The sequence below is a fragment of the Zootoca vivipara genome, chromosome 2, assembly GCF_965207765.1.
Source record: "Zootoca vivipara chromosome 2, rZooViv2.hap1.1, whole genome shotgun sequence".
In the NCBI taxonomy this organism is placed as follows: domain Eukaryota; kingdom Metazoa; phylum Chordata; class Lepidosauria; order Squamata; family Lacertidae; genus Zootoca; species Zootoca vivipara.
The window spans coordinates 19,258,088-19,276,359 of record NC_142584.1 but is presented as its reverse complement, the minus strand read 5'-3'; the positions used below and the strand labels follow the sequence as shown (position 1 = coordinate 19,276,359).

The 18,272-nt window shown below is 44.2% G+C and overlaps 1 protein-coding gene across 10 annotated transcripts in view; it reads right to left on the bottom strand.

Annotated features, from left to right (window-relative positions):
• IKZF4 (IKAROS family zinc finger 4) overlaps positions 1–14,844 on the bottom strand; it is a 62,434-nt gene extending 47,590 nt beyond the window's left edge. The window contains exon 1 of one of the 10 annotated variants that reach the window (XM_035103950.3): positions 14,567–14,844. Coding sequence is in view for 4 of the 10 variants with exons in the window: in XM_088662955.1 (XP_088519081.1) it covers positions 14,101–14,151 (51 nt within the window). In the remaining 6 variants the exon portion in view is untranslated. Of the gene's footprint in view, positions 1–14,100; positions 14,442–14,566 lie in introns of those variants that run through there. The other 9 variants (XM_035103947.3, XM_035103948.3, XM_035103949.3 and 6 more) reach the window with 9 other exon arrangements.
• Positions 14,845–18,272: the final 3,428 nt, after the last annotated feature.

Sequence of the window (18,272 nt, the reverse complement as noted above, 5' to 3'; positions counted from 1 at the left end):
CTTGTAGCCAGGGCTGCTGTAACAAACAGCTGTGCAAGCCTTGAGGAGGCAGAAATGTGAGAGGGCATCAGAGGAGGGAGGGAAGGAAGGAAAGGAGGGCAGAGGGCAGTGTGGCCTGCAGCACCCCTGACCATCATTCAAGGCACGCCAGGGTGTCAAGGCATCTTGGTTGAAAACCACTGACCCATGCTATTGTACCAGTGCAGCAGCTCAGGGTAACCCTGAACTGTTGTTGTTTTTTTTTAAAAAAAGTGATGTGAATACACACACACAAAGTAGACATGCTATGTGGGCAGAGGGGTTGCATGGCAACAATACAGACAGTCTTATACATCAACAAAGTCCAGGATCGTCTTGCACTGGCACGGCAATATGACAAAAAACACAGCATTTAACTGAAAAACTGCAGGTGTCCTGAAGCTCTCACATGCACCTCAGGATACCAAGCAGGAACAGGATACTGACTACCATGCACTGGAGCAAGGGTTGATACAGCAGCAGCTCTTGTGAGTGTCAAACAACAGAGGCGAACATCAGTCATGTAAGGAGATGGAATTCAGCAAGCCTGATCAACCTTTTAAGATGCTGCTCTGCATCTAAAAAAAAACAAGGTCAGAAGGGAAACATTTTCAGGTTTCCCGATATTATCATCACTGAAGCACACAGCCACCTAACATTCCAAACAAATTACTCAGCATTACCTGGAAGACAGATAGGACAGCAAAGCAATGCACGTTATTAACCTCCAATGAATCTGTTGGTGAGCAACTATTGTTGGGCAGTGCGAGGACACACTGCTCGTGTGTGGGTGGGCCCGTGAGTCTGCATGATGAAAATGTAAACACCAAATTACAGGTCATATCTATTTAAAATAATTTATGCTATGCTATAACCATGCTATAACCAGGTTGGCAGTTTACTACAAATATTGAAACAAACTAAAATGTACATTGAATTTTATTTTATTTTTAATGCTTACGATCAGCATAAACACCACATCTCAGACAGAACTGCATTAAAGTCACAACGTATGAAAAGGCCTGGGGAAATAAAATGTATTTGCCTAGCAAGGTAAGTAGTAGGCAAGCCTCTTTGGACAAGGCATTCCACAGCCAGGGTGCCGCCACCAAAAAGGTCCTTTATCCAGTAGTCAGCCCACTGAGACCTGCCCCCCCCCCCGAGAAGGGCTTTTGATGAAGATTTTAAAGTCAGGGTATGTGCATATGAAGGGACCCAGGTGGCGCTGTGGTTAAACCACTGAGCCTAGGGCTTGCTGATCAGAAGGTCGGCGGTTCAAATCCCTGTGACGGGGTGAGCTCCCGTTGCTTGGTCCCAGCTCCTGCCAACCTAGCAGTTCGAAAGCACGTCAAAATGCAAGTAGATAAATAGGAACCGCTACAGCGGGAAGGTAAACGGCGTTTCCATGTGCTGCTCTGGTTTGCCAGAAGCGGCTTTGTCATGCTGGCCACATGACCTGGAAGCTATACGCCGGCTCCCTCGGCCAATAATGCGAGATGAGCGCGCAACCCCAGAGTCGGTCACGACTGGACCTAATGGTCAGGGGTCCCTTTACCTTTACCTTTATGTGCATATGGAGACCAGGGATTCTTCTGGTACACTGGTCCCAAGCCACAAAGGTCTAAATTGGCAAATTGAATTTGGCCTGGAAACAAACTGAGAAGCCCATGGCAAATTACCAGTGTGATATTCTCATGCTACCCAGTCCCAGCAATCATGTACAGAACTATATGAAGTTCCTGGACTATACTCAAAGGCTCCTCCACACAAAACGTGTTACAGTAGAGTGTAGACCAAACAGGAGATTTAACAGGTAGGGATAACTGAAGCCAAGCTAACCCTCTTGATGTAGAGTCATAGTTGATACACTAGCCTAACCTGGCAAAACCAAGCCAAATAAGGAACCTGAGCTTTCCAGTGGAGGGAAAAAAGGATTAAGGTGCAGTCTTGAGGACTCAAGCAGTTATTACCCCAGCACTAGCTTCTAAAATTGCTCACCTGCATAGGAATTCTCTAACAGGCAACCTGCCTAGAAGCATACCATGGTTGGCAGTATTGATACCTGCTGAGACATCCAGGAGAAATAGGACAGACACAGAATTTCTTTCCCAGCAATGGTCCTCCCACAGGGTAACTATAGCAAGTTCTGCGTCAAAACCAAGCCTGAAATTACCTAGAAGTATGAATCTTATCTAAGAATGTCTGGCGCTGACCAAGAACTAACTGCTTGAGCACCTTGCCCAGGAAGGGAATGTTAATCACCAGCCAGTAGCTTTTTCAAATCTTCAAGGTCCAATACAGGTTTCTGCAGATGTGGTCATACCACAGCCTCCTAAAAGCCCACATGGACCACCATGTCTCTCAAAGGACAAAACTGGACATCCCCCTTCTACTATATTTAATAAGCTGAGATGGACAAGAATAAAGCAAACAGGTGGTTGGCTGAACTTGGCCAAACAACTTGTCCACATCCTCAGACCTTAATAACAGAGCCATTCAACAAAATAACCCAGATGGTGCCTTGGTTGCCTCCAGTGACTGACCTGCATTGCGGTGGATAGGAGGGATGCTCCATAAACATCTCTTTGTCAATTAGATTTGGGTATGCCGAGAACCCCAGAAGCTGCATGCCACATCCCGCCTGACGCTCCAATAGGTCAGGACTAACACTTTCAAACATTATGTCTGTCACTAAGTTGTAGGTTGACCTTCCTAACAAAAACAGTAATATAAGATGATGTAGATTGCCTTCAGATATTTCATATCCTCTGTCCTCTGGATTAACCTATTTTTTCATTTGTGCTTTGATGTTTGTGATCAAATAAACTAGACCCATTCTTCTTTACCAGCGATTACAATGAGGTCCCTAAGCAACTGCAAAAGTTAAACATTCTTTAAAGTGTTAATGGCATCACTTTGATTACCGGACAAAGCAGAGCTGTAATTTTTTTATTTCATTATATTTTTTTATTATTTTTCTTTGTGATCCACCTTCAATTTTTATAAGGAAAGGCATCACGCAAATATTTTAAATAAATAATAAACAATCTTAACATATGGCAAATTGCAGTAGACACTTCCCAGACTGCTACAAGGAGATTGCTTTGCAGAAATTCGAGAGCCAAAGATGAACTCAATGAGCTCTGACCATTGGATTAGACTGGAACAGGTCATAATAATCTTAGAAAATAGGTAATACTTTTTCAGCCTGGATGTTTCTGCTCAATCTGTATCGTATGTCTTCAGTAAAGCAATTCCAGAATAACTTCAGGTAGGCTGTTTGGGCAGTGAATTACCATCCCTTAAAGATTTGTGCCATTTTGACAAGATTTATCTAAACAGCATCTATCTGCCGCTAAAACCCACTATGCTTTTAAAAACTAAAATGAGTGATTGCGTTTGTGTTCCCATTTCATCTGCATAGTTCACATTGTGACAGAAAAAGCCTGCTCTCGTCCCCCTCCATTTTCTGCAAGTGAGCGGTAGCATGTATGGCACTGTATGCAAACAGCTCCTGAAAACACAAACCTCAAGAAATGTGCTGTCTGGCAGGAAATTTGGAAAATCCCAGTGGTATATATTTATGTCTACCCAGGGGGTGCCTAGTATCCCTTCTCCCCTCCAAAAAGTGTCAACCCCCTTTACCTGCTGAATATGACATTGTCAAAAGGAGCAGGTGCTACTCAAACCAACCTGGAAGAGTCCCTAAAAGTGAGCTGAGCTTTGCAGCTTTTGTCCCTATCTGAAAGGATATAGGGTCCGTTCCATCCTTTATCCTCATCTATCAGGAAACCCTCCAACCAACCAAACAACCTACTCTGTTACATGTGAGTAGGCTAAGGAGTCTACTTGTAAGTTCCTAGGTCAGTACTACCGGTAGTAGTTCCTAGGTCAGCACAAGTTTCTTTTCCAGCATGTTAGTAAGGACCCACCAGGAGTCTCAGATTTGCACAAAACTGGAAAACATTACAAGCAAATGTACTAGTACCATTGTGCTCTTTCACACTTATTGGGTGGGGAAACTTTAAAAAAACAACAAGGTGCATACACAGCTATTTGCCCTTTTGACATTATAGGATCAACAAATTGAAGGCAGGGACAAACAGAAAAGGGAACGTCAACTGGTATGTATGGGAAAGCCCAAAATTGCCTACTCCTCATACACAAATTCAAATACAGTGGTACCTCGGTTTAAGTACACAATTGGTTCCGGAAGTCTGTACTTAACCTGAAGCGTACTTAACCTGAAGCAAACTTTCCCATTGAAAGTAATGGAAAGTGGATTAATCTGTTCCAGACGGTCCGCAGAGTGCTCAACCTGAAGCGTACTTAACCCGAAGTATGAGTGTACAGTAATTGGTTCTAGAAGTCTGTACTTAACCTGAAGCGTACTTAACCTGAAGCGAACTTCCCCATTGAAAGTAATAGAAAGTGGATTAATCCATTCCAGATGGGTCCGCGGAGTACTTAAACTGAAAGTACTCAAACCAAGGCGTACTTAAATCGAGGTATGACTGTACTGGGCTAAAAAAGTCCATATGGACTGCGCATGTGCGGTGACCGTACGGAATGCCACACATGCACAGTCCATACGGGCTGCCGCTTGCACGGCATCCGTATGGGCTGCCACACGAGCAGCATCCCGTACGGATGCCACACGAGCAGCGCCCATACGGACTGTGAGCACCCTCAGCTGCTCTACAGCTGGGGGAAGGCAGGGGCTATCTTGTCACCCCTCCCAGAATGGCCCCCTCGCTCATCTCGCTTTACAGGCCGAGAGAGCCGACATTTGTCCACAGACAGTTTTTCCGGGTCATGTGGCCAGCATGACTAAGTTGCGTCTGGCTACTCTGGTCTACCGTAATTTGAACAGGGAAATTGTGGAAACGTAGCTTAATAATGCTCATATATGGACAAGCCCTGAAATGTTATCAGAGAGCCTCAATCCTGCATTTGATTCTATGCATGTAAGTTGTTGTTTTTTAATTTATAAACTAACTAACTAACATGTCACAAGTGCACAGGGTCAAGGCCTTTGTGGGTAAAATCCTATACCCACTAGTCTGAGAAAAATTAAAAAAATTCCTTCAGTAGCACCTTAAAGACCAACTAAGTTTTTATTTTGGTATGAGCTTTCGTGAGAATTAGCCTCACTGTATTCAGTGGGACTTCCTTCTAAGTAGACATGTATGGCACTCTCATGGTGGTTATGCTGGATGTCGTATAACAAGGCACATCTCCTAAGTCTTCAATAACTCTGAGTGCCTTTGGGGAACCTTTTCTCATTTTTTCCTAATCCAACACTTGACCAAGAATCATTTCTGAACAATGAATGGCTTTGTTTAATTGTCTTCACAAGGATGAAGGGAAATGTCAGGTACATGCGGAATATTAAGATTTGCTGCTCCAAGTTGTCAAACCATCAGCATATTTAAAAACAATCAAATCACAAGAATCTGGGGGTTAATTTATGTTTCGGTTTACAGGTATGTGCATGTTGATGTTATCATTTTCTTACATTATCTGTTTTGTCAACACTTAATTGAAAGCCTCAGTAAACAAATGATTCTTTAAAGAGAGACAAAAGGAACATTCATACAGAGAAACAGTCTACGTGGCTGTTACAACTACAGCCCATCAGTAAATCTATTTAAAAACCCTGGGCAAGTAAAAAGGCCCTTGGTGATTAAAAAACACACACATCATAAGAATATCAAGCAAGCCTCTCCACTTGTGACCAAGTGAAGATGCCTAGGCACCACCATCTGGATCACTGGATCTTGTGCAGTGATTTCAGTTTTCAGGGTGGTATCAGACAATATTCTACGCATGACATTTATTCAAAACAGCTTACTATTACCAGGTCTTTTTTTGTTTAGTTCTGCTTTAAAGAGAAGACAGACCTGACATTCTCAGGAAGGTCACAGTGGGTTCTTCACCCACATGTGAACCTGGAGCCACAATACATTATATAAACATAAAGAAAATATAACAAACGCAAAGGAAGTTCGTCAATCTCCAGTCTTGCCCCACTTCTTGTGCTGCATATAGCCACCTGCCATTTATTAAACCAGCATATATATTTGTGTATACACAAATCCTAAAGTTCAATCATAATGATAATAAATGTTCCACTGCGAGCAAAAAGGACTCCACAGCTGGATTCAGACACTGAAATTCCTCCAGTATTAGATGGCTTGTATGAGCAATTATTTTAGTATGTTAGCCCTGGAATATAACATATAATGCAGGTCTCAAAACAGATTGAGGGTATGCTGCCAGCCAGTGTGATGGAAAGCCAAGGTAATTAGCAAACAAGGCAAGAAAAAGGAACACTCTTTTAGAGACACTGGACAATCATAAGCTTCCAACCAGGGATCTCACCAAAGGGGTGGGGAGGGAGGGACATTTGGAAATTCGCTGGTAACCCGCAACTAGCTCTTTAAGGCTTACAGAGTTAAGGCAAGATTTAGTAAGATCCATAAAGGCTTTACTGTTTTCCCCAACCCATTGTTTCCATGAGCAGCCTTTATTTTCCTCTGTAAAGACTTGTTTTCCACTTCTGCTGCAAATAGAAGTTAGTCAGATGAACCAACCATTTGAAGCAAAGGGGAAGGGAGGGGGGGGATGGAAGAGAAAGAGTCTGGATTGTTTGAAACATTTCAAAAGCCAGCCTGGAAGAAACCCATTTGTATTTTTAAACAAACAACAAAAAAGCTAATGTAGCTATCAAACTGGCAGCACATTAAACACCAAAGAAAATGTTTTCCTGGTGATCAGTGTGTGTGCTGACACTAAATGGCTTCTGGCGGTGGCACAGAGAAAACTTCACGAAAACTGGGGAAGCCTGTGCAAAGGGGCAAGACGGAAATACAGCAATCAGAAAAGGAAAGCCTGGATGGCATCATAAATGCTTTGGAGCACATTTGCAAAACTTGTGGAGTTATCATAGCTGAAAGACAGGAGAGAGTCAATGGTTTCATGGAGATCTTTGATTTACACACATACCACTTGGGGGGGGATTTCAAGTTTCTGTGGGTCAACAGCTAATGTTTAGGCTCCCCAGATTTATCCAGCAGAAGTTGCAGAGGAGGATCACATTAGTACAGGAGTAGGCATCAGATGCTACACTATTACAGTCTCCCACCTGTCTCAAGCCACGAGCAATAGTTAGAAGGCTGAGACTCAAACTTCAGCGTTCATTAAAACGTATTTGCAGGCCTCATGCATGAATACACAGGGGCTAAGAAAACCTTTCCAAAGCCCTGCCCGTTTCATGATTTCAAAGAAATGGATCAGTTTTGAACATTTCACAATGATGCAGGCATTCTAGGCAAAGTTAACCATTATTAATTGCATGCTTATCTTTCCCATGTTAATTACTGTAAACTTGAAATGCATATGAGCAGTGGCCCCCTGGTTCACAATATGTTTCTGCTGCAGCACAGGCTGGGTATCTGCTCCTCCATCAGCACACCACCAGCTTGTTTTTACGGTTATGCATCTTCTACACACACACGCTTTAATATTAAAAGTATTTAACATTTCAATTTAGCATTTCCTACATGCTCATTCCAACAGAACTCTTGATATCTCCCTTAGGCCTATATTTGCAGGCTAATGCACTTTAATTTTGTTCTTTAGGAGAAATTTACATACAAATTCCCTCAAACAGCTTCCACCAGGGAGCTTCTTTTTTCAAACAACTAAGCGCATATGACAACATGTTTTGGTCCTTCTGAAGGAAGTTAAAGACTAACAATGAAGATGCCGCCAATATTAATTGACTTGTGGACCACCGCCAAGATCCAAACACCAGTATTACTTCATGCAGGAAGATTCATGCTCCCCATCAACTTGATTTTGCAGAACAATTCTCAGAAAGATTGCAATAGAAAGAGGCAGAGAAATTTCCCACCTTCCCTATTTCCCATGCTACCCTCACCTCCTCCAGGAGCCAAAACCTGTGCCACAGAAATAGGGAAGAGACATTATGAGGAGTAGATTTACAAGGGGCCAAGAGAGAGAAGCAGGTAGCCATAAAAGAAATGGTGATTGTTTTCCGCCCTAGTGTATATAATAAATCAAAAGTCAATGAAATTTTTCAGACATTGGAATCAAAAGGTCTAACACTGTACCACATTTTATTAGCTAGTGGATTGTTCCTGTGAGGATTCCCAGGCAAATCTCTAGTGGTGATGGACAGGGGAATTCCATGTCAGCAATTCGGGGATAGAAACTTCAGCTCAAGAGAATTTCCATCCCCAGGAATGTGGACAAACAATTCCCCTGTTAGTACAATTTGCTCGTCAAATTTGAATGGTAATCACATAGGAATAATCCTCCAGCAGACAAAATGTTGTGAAACCGTGCAGTGCAATTTATGATCACAAACTAATTATCATGTGGGCAATTATTTGAGTGCTTATCAATACAGTATTACAAAGACTCAATTTTTTTTTTAAGCCCCACACACTTACTTCCACAGCACATGTCTAGAGTGAGTCACAAACATTAGTCCAACATTTGCCCACCAACCCAAGATGGAGTAGTGCTTACCATTAAAAGTAAAGGTATATACCACTTCTGAACACTGATATTTTTACAAGTACTAAAGAAACCCAACTAATGTTTCTCATGAAAGGCACACAGTCGTTCCAGATTGAAAAGGTCCACAGTAACTCAGCTTCTCTCTCTTGCCTGCCACAGAGCTCACCCTGACACTTTATGCCTCCCTCCCTGCAACTGAACTCGGATAACCTCTATCTTGCAGGATGGAAGGCCAAATACTTGTGACCCTATAATTCTATTACGTACAGGCTCCCCCTGGCTAAATCTATTTCAAAAAGAAATTTGTAGCCCTCTTGGGGAAAAGGGTTAACTGCTAGGCACTATTACCATCAGCTATAAATGGCGACACATATAGAGAGCTGTGGCAAACCACTTTCATTCCACAAGTGGAGTCATTGAGAGCTAACCAACAACAGTCACACTCAGAGCAAAGTCCACTGAGTATGGATTAACACCAAATATAACTAACATTTGCTACCACCCACAGATCACTAGGGTGTCAGGCTGACAACTGCCATATACTTATATGTAGAGTGCTTCGGAAAGATGAAAAATGTTTCATGTATAATACAACGATCTAGTTCGCACGCAACAAATGAGTCTAGCTTGTGAAGTGTAAATCTGGACTCCTAGAGGCTTATTCCTCTTCAAAAGCCCTGCAAGCGGAAGCCAAAGTTGGTCCTTCTTTGGAATGAAGGAAGGTTGCAGTAACTGGGTTCTCACGCCGTGACAAGCCAGACTCTAGCTTGTTTCCTCCCATATGGAGCAAAGTCAGCAATGAGGAGGAGGAGCAAAATGCTGGTGTAAATTAAACCATGGTTTGTTTTTATAAACCATGGTTTAACATTACATGCAAATTAGTTCAATATATGTGGGACAAGAAGCTACAATTAGAACTGGATATGGAACAACTGATTGGTTCAAAATTGGGAAAGGAGTACGACAAGGTTGTATATTGTCTCCCTGCTTATTTAACTTATATGCAGAATTCATCATGCGAAAGGCTGGACTAGATGAATTCCAAGCAGGAATTAAGATTGCCGGAAGAAATATCAACAACCTCAGATATGCAGATGACACAACCTTGATGGCAGAAAGTGAGGAGGAATTAAAGAACCTTTTAATGAGGGTGAAAGAGGAGAGCGCAAAATATGGTCTGAAGCTCAACATCAAAAAAACCAAGATCATGGCCACTGGTCCCATCACCTCCTGGCAAATAGAAGGGGAAGAAATGGAGGCAGTGAGAGATTTTACTTTCTTGGGCTCCTTGATCACTGCAGATGGTGACAGCAGTCACGAAATTAAAAGACGCCTGCTTCTTGGGAGAAAAGCAATGACAAACCTAGACAGCATCTTAAAAAGCAGAGACATCACCTTGCCGACAAAGGTCCGTATAGTTAAAGCTATGGTTTCCCCAGTAGTGATGTATGGAAGTGAGAGCTGGACCATAAAGAAGGCTGATCGCCGAAGAATTGATGCTTTTGAATTATGGTGCTGGAGGAGACTCTTGAGAGTCCCATGGACTGCTAGAAGATCAAACCTATCAATTCTTAAGGAAATCAGCCCTGAGTGCTCCCTGGAAGGACAGATCGTGAAGCTGAGGCTCCAATACTTTGGCCACCTCATGAGAAGAGAAGAATCCTTGGAAAAGACTCTGATGTTGGGAAAGATTGAGGGCACTAGGAGAAGGGGACGACAGAGGACAAGATGGTTGGACAGTGTTCTCGAAGCTACGAACATGAGTTTGACCAAACTACGGGAGGCAGTGCAAGACAGGAGTGCCTGGCGTGCTATGGTCCATGGGGTCACGAAGAGTCGGACACGACTAAACGACTAAACAACAACAACAACAACAACAATGTACTGTCTTGTCACCCCAATAAATGAGTGGGGTATGCTGGGTTAGCCTTTAAAAAGACTTGGTCTAAGGGCATAGAAAGAATGCTGCTCACATTATGGAAAACCCTTCTAGTAAAGCAGGGGTGGGAAACCTTTTTTCTGTCTCCAGGGCTATGTACCAGTGGTAGGCATGTCTAGAACCAAAAGTACTGTGGCCAGACCTAAAACTGGGGGAGCAACAGATGTGACATTTGTATACAATAAGCTACGTTCCAGCCACACAAAAGAGAGAGGTTTATACATATCTAAGCAAGCAAGAGAGCCACTATAACACTCCTGAGAAGGGCTTGAAGCAGTGCTAGTGATGGGTATGGGAGGGGAGCCCCCAAGACCAGATAGGGAGGCCCAAAGTCCTGTGACTTCTCTTCCCTGAAGTAAATGCTTGCCAGGGTCATAGCAAGAACACATGTCAATATGGTCGTGCATAGAAAACATGAGAAGCTTTAGGTATTATAAGATTCTGCACTATTTTATTTTTTGATATTTTGAGACATAACCCACTCTGAATCTCCAAGGTGAGCTGTATATGCATCCAGATAAACTAACAGGAATAACTTCTGGGACAAGGGATTTCAGTCAAGGAGTCTGATCCAAACAGGAAAATTAATCATTTGGCTGATCTTCTCAGTAAAAGAAAAACTTCAGGAGGCTACAGCTAACTTGAGTCAAAAGTCTTGCCGAGCTTTTGCTTGGATCTATGACAGTTCCCTATTCCAGTTTTTAAGCTTACCTTCTCCTATGAGCTAGACAACAACATTGCTAAATAGTGTGAAAAGAATAAGAGGCAACTGAAAGATTCACCATCATGGCCAAGCCTGCCCTATGCAGGCTTAGTCCAGGCCACCAAAAGACTAAATAAGAAATTTGCTGCATAATGTTAATAGCTGAGGCAGATCTAAACAACTCTTACCATTAAGGAGCAGGTACCAGGAATAGTTATCTATGATTTCTTGCCATACTGGTAGGCTAGTCAGCATAGCTGCCAAGTTTTCCCATTTCTCGCGAGGAAGCCTATTCAGCATAAGGGAAAATCCCTTTAAAAAAGGGATAACTTGGCAGCTATGCTAGTCAGCCTGAGGGAGGTTCTGACAAAACGTCCTGGGGTGATCTTGAGACCACAAAAAGGAAACAAGGTTGGAAGTGGTTGTTGAAGCACATGCAGCCCAAACCATTTTAAAACAGGAAGCTGAAATACAAGAGAAACAACCACTTTCTCCTGCTGCTCAACAGCCTGCCTTCAAGGTGTGGTGGCAAAGGCCGCACCATCCATTTATTGTGATTACAGATTTTTAACTTGTCAAAGCATAATCAGTACTATTCACAAGAAACAAAGCTTTCACCTTAGATAAGCCTGGAATACAATAGCAGAGGAAGTGTTATGGTTTCACATGGTTGTTAGCAACGAAGTACTCCATGGAGAACCAGTGTAGGATAGCAGCTTGGAGAATGAGCTAGGAATAAGGTGTCTCTGGTTCAAATCCCTCCTTTGCCATGAACTAAATAGGTTGCCTGAGGAAAGCCATTTTCTCTCAGCCTTACAATTGCTAATAGAATAATCACACTGTCCCTACCCCACATGGTTGTTGTACGGATAACAAGGTAATGTATGTGAATGATTTAGAACAATCTCATTATATAAATGCTAAGCATCATAGTTCTTTCACATGATTGCAAGCTCTAACCTTGGAAGTGAGTCATTTAAAAACAGTGGGATTTACTAAGAATTAGCCACATATAAGACTGGAAGAATAGACCTGACAACGAGAATCCCAAAGCTTATCATAAAGTCTTGCAGTAACAAATAATGTCCACATTTGATTGTCAAAGAAACTCGGTGAGATGAGTTTACACAATACACTGTGATAGTTACGAACAAATATGAAACACTAGCATCTTGAAGTGGGCAACAAGAACATTGTTCCCTGTAGACAAAGGAACTACCATGGCTTAGAAAGTGGCATGGTTTCTAATGCACAGATCCCGGGCTACCCATGCACTTTACACACCCCTTGAATATGTCAGCAGAGAAGTTTGTCTTGAAACCTAACAACCAGTTTGGGGATAAAAAGCCTATCTCCAAAGCCGGTGCCAGCTCATGTGACTTAAATGCACCAAACTAAGAAACTTGAAACCTTCTTAAGATTCACTGGCCCGATACATGTCTAGCAGCATTAAACATATGCTAGAGAATGAATGAAGTCCTGCCTTTATCTGATGAGCCTCAACTGACTTGGAAAGAACATTTTGCCCCCATGAATAACACTTTCAGGTGTATATTGTTGCATTCATGACAATGAGAGTCAGCTTGCTTCTGAGACTCTGCTAGATGGGATCCAATAACTCAACATTTACACATCTCCCAACAAACACTGGCTATTTAGAGAATTTGCCACAACATAAATATAAACAAGCAATAGAAGATTAAGGCTGGTAATCCAAATGCATGCCAGGAAAAGCATGGCAGACACCTTTCCAACATAACCTGGTTAATATCACACTGAAATTGTCAGAAACTCTTGCACAACTGTGTCATACTTAATAAAACTCCAACTATATTTTTAAGGAAACTCATACACACACAGAAGAGGGCATGTGGAACAAATTGTCCTACTCTAGTACACTCACTCAGCTCTCTTAAGTATACAGTAGTTCCACCTTCTCAAACTCCACACCTCCTCTATTCATTGCAGATGCAAAAGCAGCCAAATTTGGGAGCTATGGTAGGCAAGTTGGAATTCAGTCCTTCAATTCCAGAACAAGATGCCCATTACAGCTTATTTCTCTTAGCATGATACTATGGTGGTTTGAATAAAGAAAACAGTACTCCAAAAATGTAAATCCTGATATATTAGTGTAGAAGAAACTCAACTAATGAAAAGCAAAACAGTGCAAATGAACTTTTCATACTATAAGCCTGTTTCCACATTTCCCCAAGCAAAAGTGTGTTTTTTGTTTCAGTCTTAGACAGCATTTTTAGGAGAGATGCTCACATTCCTGTTACTTTTCTCTTGCTCTCACACACATACAACCACCCAGGAAAAATATATATTAGTCTCATTGTACAAGGGAAATATTAAAAGTTTAATTTAGCAAGAGCTGGAAATGGGAAGTGATTGTAATTTAGACTAACCAGACTACTAGCAAAGCTTATCAAGCAGTGAGAAGGTAACCACAGGCTTCTAAGTCTTCATTCAGATTCTCCTCTGCAAGAAGTATGCAGTCAGAAGAGTACAATAAGCAAGCATGCTCCCAAATCTATCAATTCCTCCTTCACTTTTGATTACTGATGCATAATAAGGGATGCATTAGAGGAGGCAACTACACCCAACACTGTACAACAGAGAAGCCTTTCCCACGGAGAAAAGTACCTTTTGATAAAGACTTCATGGCAGCCCATCTGAATACAACACTCACAATCTATATATGTGTGTGTGTGCGTGGGTCAGGACCATGCATGTGGATAAAAAACAGATGCACGGGCAATGTAGAGCCAAATCTATTCAAAACCTGAATGATGGGATTCGAATCCATAGCCTGGCACAAGACAAGAGCCTGCATTTTGTTGCTGTTCCCAGCATGTTCAGAGTAACACTGCCCTGAAGTGACAGGTACCACTCCTTCCTTGCTTCCCACTACTTCTCCAATCCGTATGGCAGACACCATCCCGAAATAACCGCCTCCAGTCAGTTCCCCACCACTCAGGACGAAGCTGAACTTCTAAGTGCTCCTAGCCCAGGGGCTCGACTTCCTCGCCGGGCCCTTCTGAAGAGCCTCTATTCTTAGCTCTTGCAAAGGCACAGCCCAAGTTTGCGCCTTCCTCCCTGCAGCCAGCTGTTCCTTAGTTACCACCTCTTCTTACACAGAGCTGCTCCTAATAGAGCGCCGCACACTTTCCCTCTCTGCCCACAGAGGAATCTCCTCAGCACCTTCACCCCAACTACCTCCCCCTCTCCTTGCCTCACCCTCCGCTATCCGACTCCCCACTTCCAGAGACACCTCCCCCCCCCCACCTTAGCCCCGCTTTGCTCGTTGTTCCCTCCCGGCCCCCGTACGCCCGCCCGCCCCTCTCTTTCCTCACCTGACTCGGGGGGGCTCCAGACCCAGCTGCCTCGCCGTGGGGAGGGCCCCCCCGGCCCAGCCGCTGGGAGGGGGGTGGGGGGCGCTGGAGGGGGGCTCAATGGCTCCGCGACGGCGGCTCCATCCACAGCGCCTTCACCTGAGGAGGGACCGAGCCCCCCTCCCCTCCCCGAACCACTTCCGGTCCCTCTGCTAGGAGACAGGCGCGGGGAGATGAGCGTCGAGAGGCTCGAGTGGTGGTCAAAGAAAGCGCCCAGGGCATCATCATTCCGTCAGGGGGTGGTGGGAGAGGGAGCGCGTCGAGCGCATCGAGCAAGGCTTTAGACTAGGCAGCAAGGGGAAGCGAGTAGAGAACCGAGCGAGTCGATAATGGAACTGATGGGCGGGGTGGGGAGAGAAGGGTCGTCGCTGGGGGAGGCGGCGGCGAGGAGGGAAGCAGGCCGAGCACGGAGGCGCCTGGATATAAGTAGGGACGATCTGAACGCCGGGCGTATCGATGACGGTCTCAGGAGGAGAGGGAGCAGGGGGCACAAGCTGAACGCCGAGAGCATCGGCTCAGAGCGCTGGCGAAGGGGAGATGGGGGGGGGGGGTCGGGGCGTGTCTGTCGGAGAGCCCGAATATTCGCCGATCGGGGGACCCCCCTCAAGTTGCTCCCCAATCTTAAATTAACTGCAATTAGTCTTGCATCTTAAATTAACAGCAATTATTAGTTTTGCATCTACCCACAGGTCGCCAGCCGGCGATTAATGCAACGTGACTGTTCGAGGCGGGACCTGCTGTTTCCCCAATTACAGTCCTTGCAAATCGCGAAAATGGTTCTAGAGATGCCGAAGGAACTAATGTGTTGCACGCGGGGGACCGATAGTGTGTGCTTGCATGTTTCACCACCAGCAGCGACAACCGATTTGTTTCCGACGCGCGTGGGAACGTTCGTGCCGATTTTATTTCAGAGTATTTGTTGTTGTTTTTAGTGTAACGAATAAACTGTCTGCCTTTATTGCCTTCTCTCTCTCTCTCTCTCTCTCTCTCTCTCTCTCTCTCTCTCTCTCTCTCTCTCTCTCTGTCCTACCAGTTTTCGCTCAGACGTAAGTACGCTTGCAGCTTCAACCTTGACCCAAAGCCTGGGAAGTTTCAGTGGGATTTATTTGGAACCCTCCAACAAGCAGGCATAGGATTATATATACCCTTGGTAACAAAATAAAGTACTGGAGCATACCAGTGGGGATAAATTGGCAGGACCCAGCCTGGCCCTTCCTTACACTTGCCGATGGAGAAGGTTGCTTACGTAGATGAACTGCAGGTCTCCAGCATCTTCATGTGTCCCGTTACTTCCGTTTTACATTTTGACACAGTCTAAGAACAGACACCCCCCCCCCCCAGACACACACAAAAAGGCACAATGGCGTAAGTAACTAGCAGTTATTAATGGTGATGCTGATGAAGAGGCATAGGGTCTCCTGTGGCTCTAGCTTCCAGCACAAATTACTGGTTATAGCTAGCTTGAAACAGACCTATAATTCCTCCTGCTGCCACAGGGACTGTGGGTTCCCCCATATGTAACACACAGGATGGAACCGCTAAGTGGGGGATTTTTTGGGGAGGGAGGAAAGGATGGATTTAGGATGAAGCACTTCTTCATCCTAAGGCTGATAATAGTTTTCTAATTGTCATTTCCCGTCCAGTCAATTTTAATTTAAAATTCTCTTTGAAGCTGGCAGCATTGTCTGAGGAACACATTAAATTTGGTTGTTTTCACCCTGCGTGTGCTAATGTGGTCCTCTTTTGAGCTTGCAGCTGACGAATTAGCTAATTAAAGCCCTTTATCCCACATGTAAATAGGACAGAGAATCTGTGCTGACATGAACCAAATTACCTTTGGCTCCGAGAATCTCTTTGATCTGGATGCAAGATGCACATCAAACACAACACGCCATCTAATAATGCTGGTCAGGGAACAAAATCACCATTGTCCTCAAATTGTGGCACACCATCCCTCATTTACTTAGGCAATCATTATTATTTTCATTATAATTAATCCATAGGCACAAACCTGCAAAATTTGTCCTTGTGGGGGGGTGGGAAATGTTATGAGCAGAAGCAATCCCCTCATCATCTACTTCAACACTTACCCAGCTCCCCTTGCAAGAGCCCACTAGGAAACTTTATTCAGTAGCGTTATGTTCCATCTGATTTTATGTTTAGCTCAGCACTGCTCAAGTTGAGGCTTTTGCGTCGCTGCAAGCTTGCTGACTAGACTTGAGGTTGTCAGCAACAATCTAAATCAGGTTAGAGTCACTGGATTCCAGCCCTGTGTTGCATTCAAGGCTACCCTCTCACACTTGATACACCACTAGATGTAGTGCAGGCCCACTACAACCTTGTCTAAGAACCAGCTGACTTCAATCACTGGTATGCTACTGAATACCACTTACTGGGGGAGCAAACAAGGAAGCTGGCTATTGCCCTCGCCGTGCCCTGGCTGCATCCTAGTGGCATCTTAACTCGTCGTCGTGAGAAGCAAACATCAGATTGTTGGTCTGATGTGACAGGGCCGCTTTCAAAAATTGTATTTTCATGGATCCTTAACAAGTCTAGACACGAATAAGATAGAGAGAAAGCTTCCAGTTATGGGGGTCCCTGCAAATGGGACCCCAATGGGGGGTCAGCTGACAAATTTAATAGTTGAGAGGAAATGTAAATTAAGTTATGAGCAATCTGCCAACTGACATACACCTAATAGAGCCAGTGTGACATTGCACTATACTGAACATTCTTTCTGTGCAAGCATTTCAGCGTGCGAGATGGAACTATCGCCCCCTCATGCTGTTCTGTGGGTTCTCATGACGCCCCAGGCCAATTTCAGGGGGCACAGGGGGAGAGGGGAGGTTCCATTGCATGTCCTTGTGCAGGGGGCTCCCATTCATCTTTAGATGAATCCCACTCAAGCAGTTACTAAAGTATACTGATTTTTATGGAATCAAAAAGTTGGATGGGTCGTTTGATATAATCTAGTCCAATCCCCTGCTGATGCACCCCCAACAATTATATAATTATGGCTGTGGTTGCCATAATGGGCCCTTCGCAAGAGCAGAGTATAGATTAAATTAATAAGAATACACACTGCAGACTGAAAGCAAGTTCCCCTGAAATTAAGGGGGTGTACCTCAAATTAGGGACGCGGGTGGCGCTGTGGTTTAAACCACAGAGCCTATGGCTTGCCGATCAGAAGGCTGGCGGTTCGAATCCCCACGACAGGGTGAGCTCCTGTTGCTCGGTCCCAGCTCCTGCCAACCTAGCAGTTCGAAAGCACGTCAAAGTGCAAGTAGATAAATAGGTACCACTACAGCGGGAAGGTAAACGGCGTTTCCGTGTGCTGCTCTGGTTCGCCACAAGCGGCTTTGTCATGCTGGCCACATGACCTGGAAGCTGTACGCCGGCTCCCTCAGCCAATAACGCGAGATGAGCACCACAACCCCAGAGTCGGTCACGACTGGACCTAATGGTCAGGGGTCCCTTTACCTTTACCTCAAATTAAAGAGTGTTTCAGATTACAGGTGGTTCCCATTGGGCGTAGAATTCCCAAATGCCAACATTGTTAATTTATCCCGGGTTTTTATGTCTGAATGAAATTCAAAAGCAGAGCAAGAGATGGGCCTGCAGATAACTTTGCAGCAAGGCAGAAGAGATGTACATATGGTAACACAGG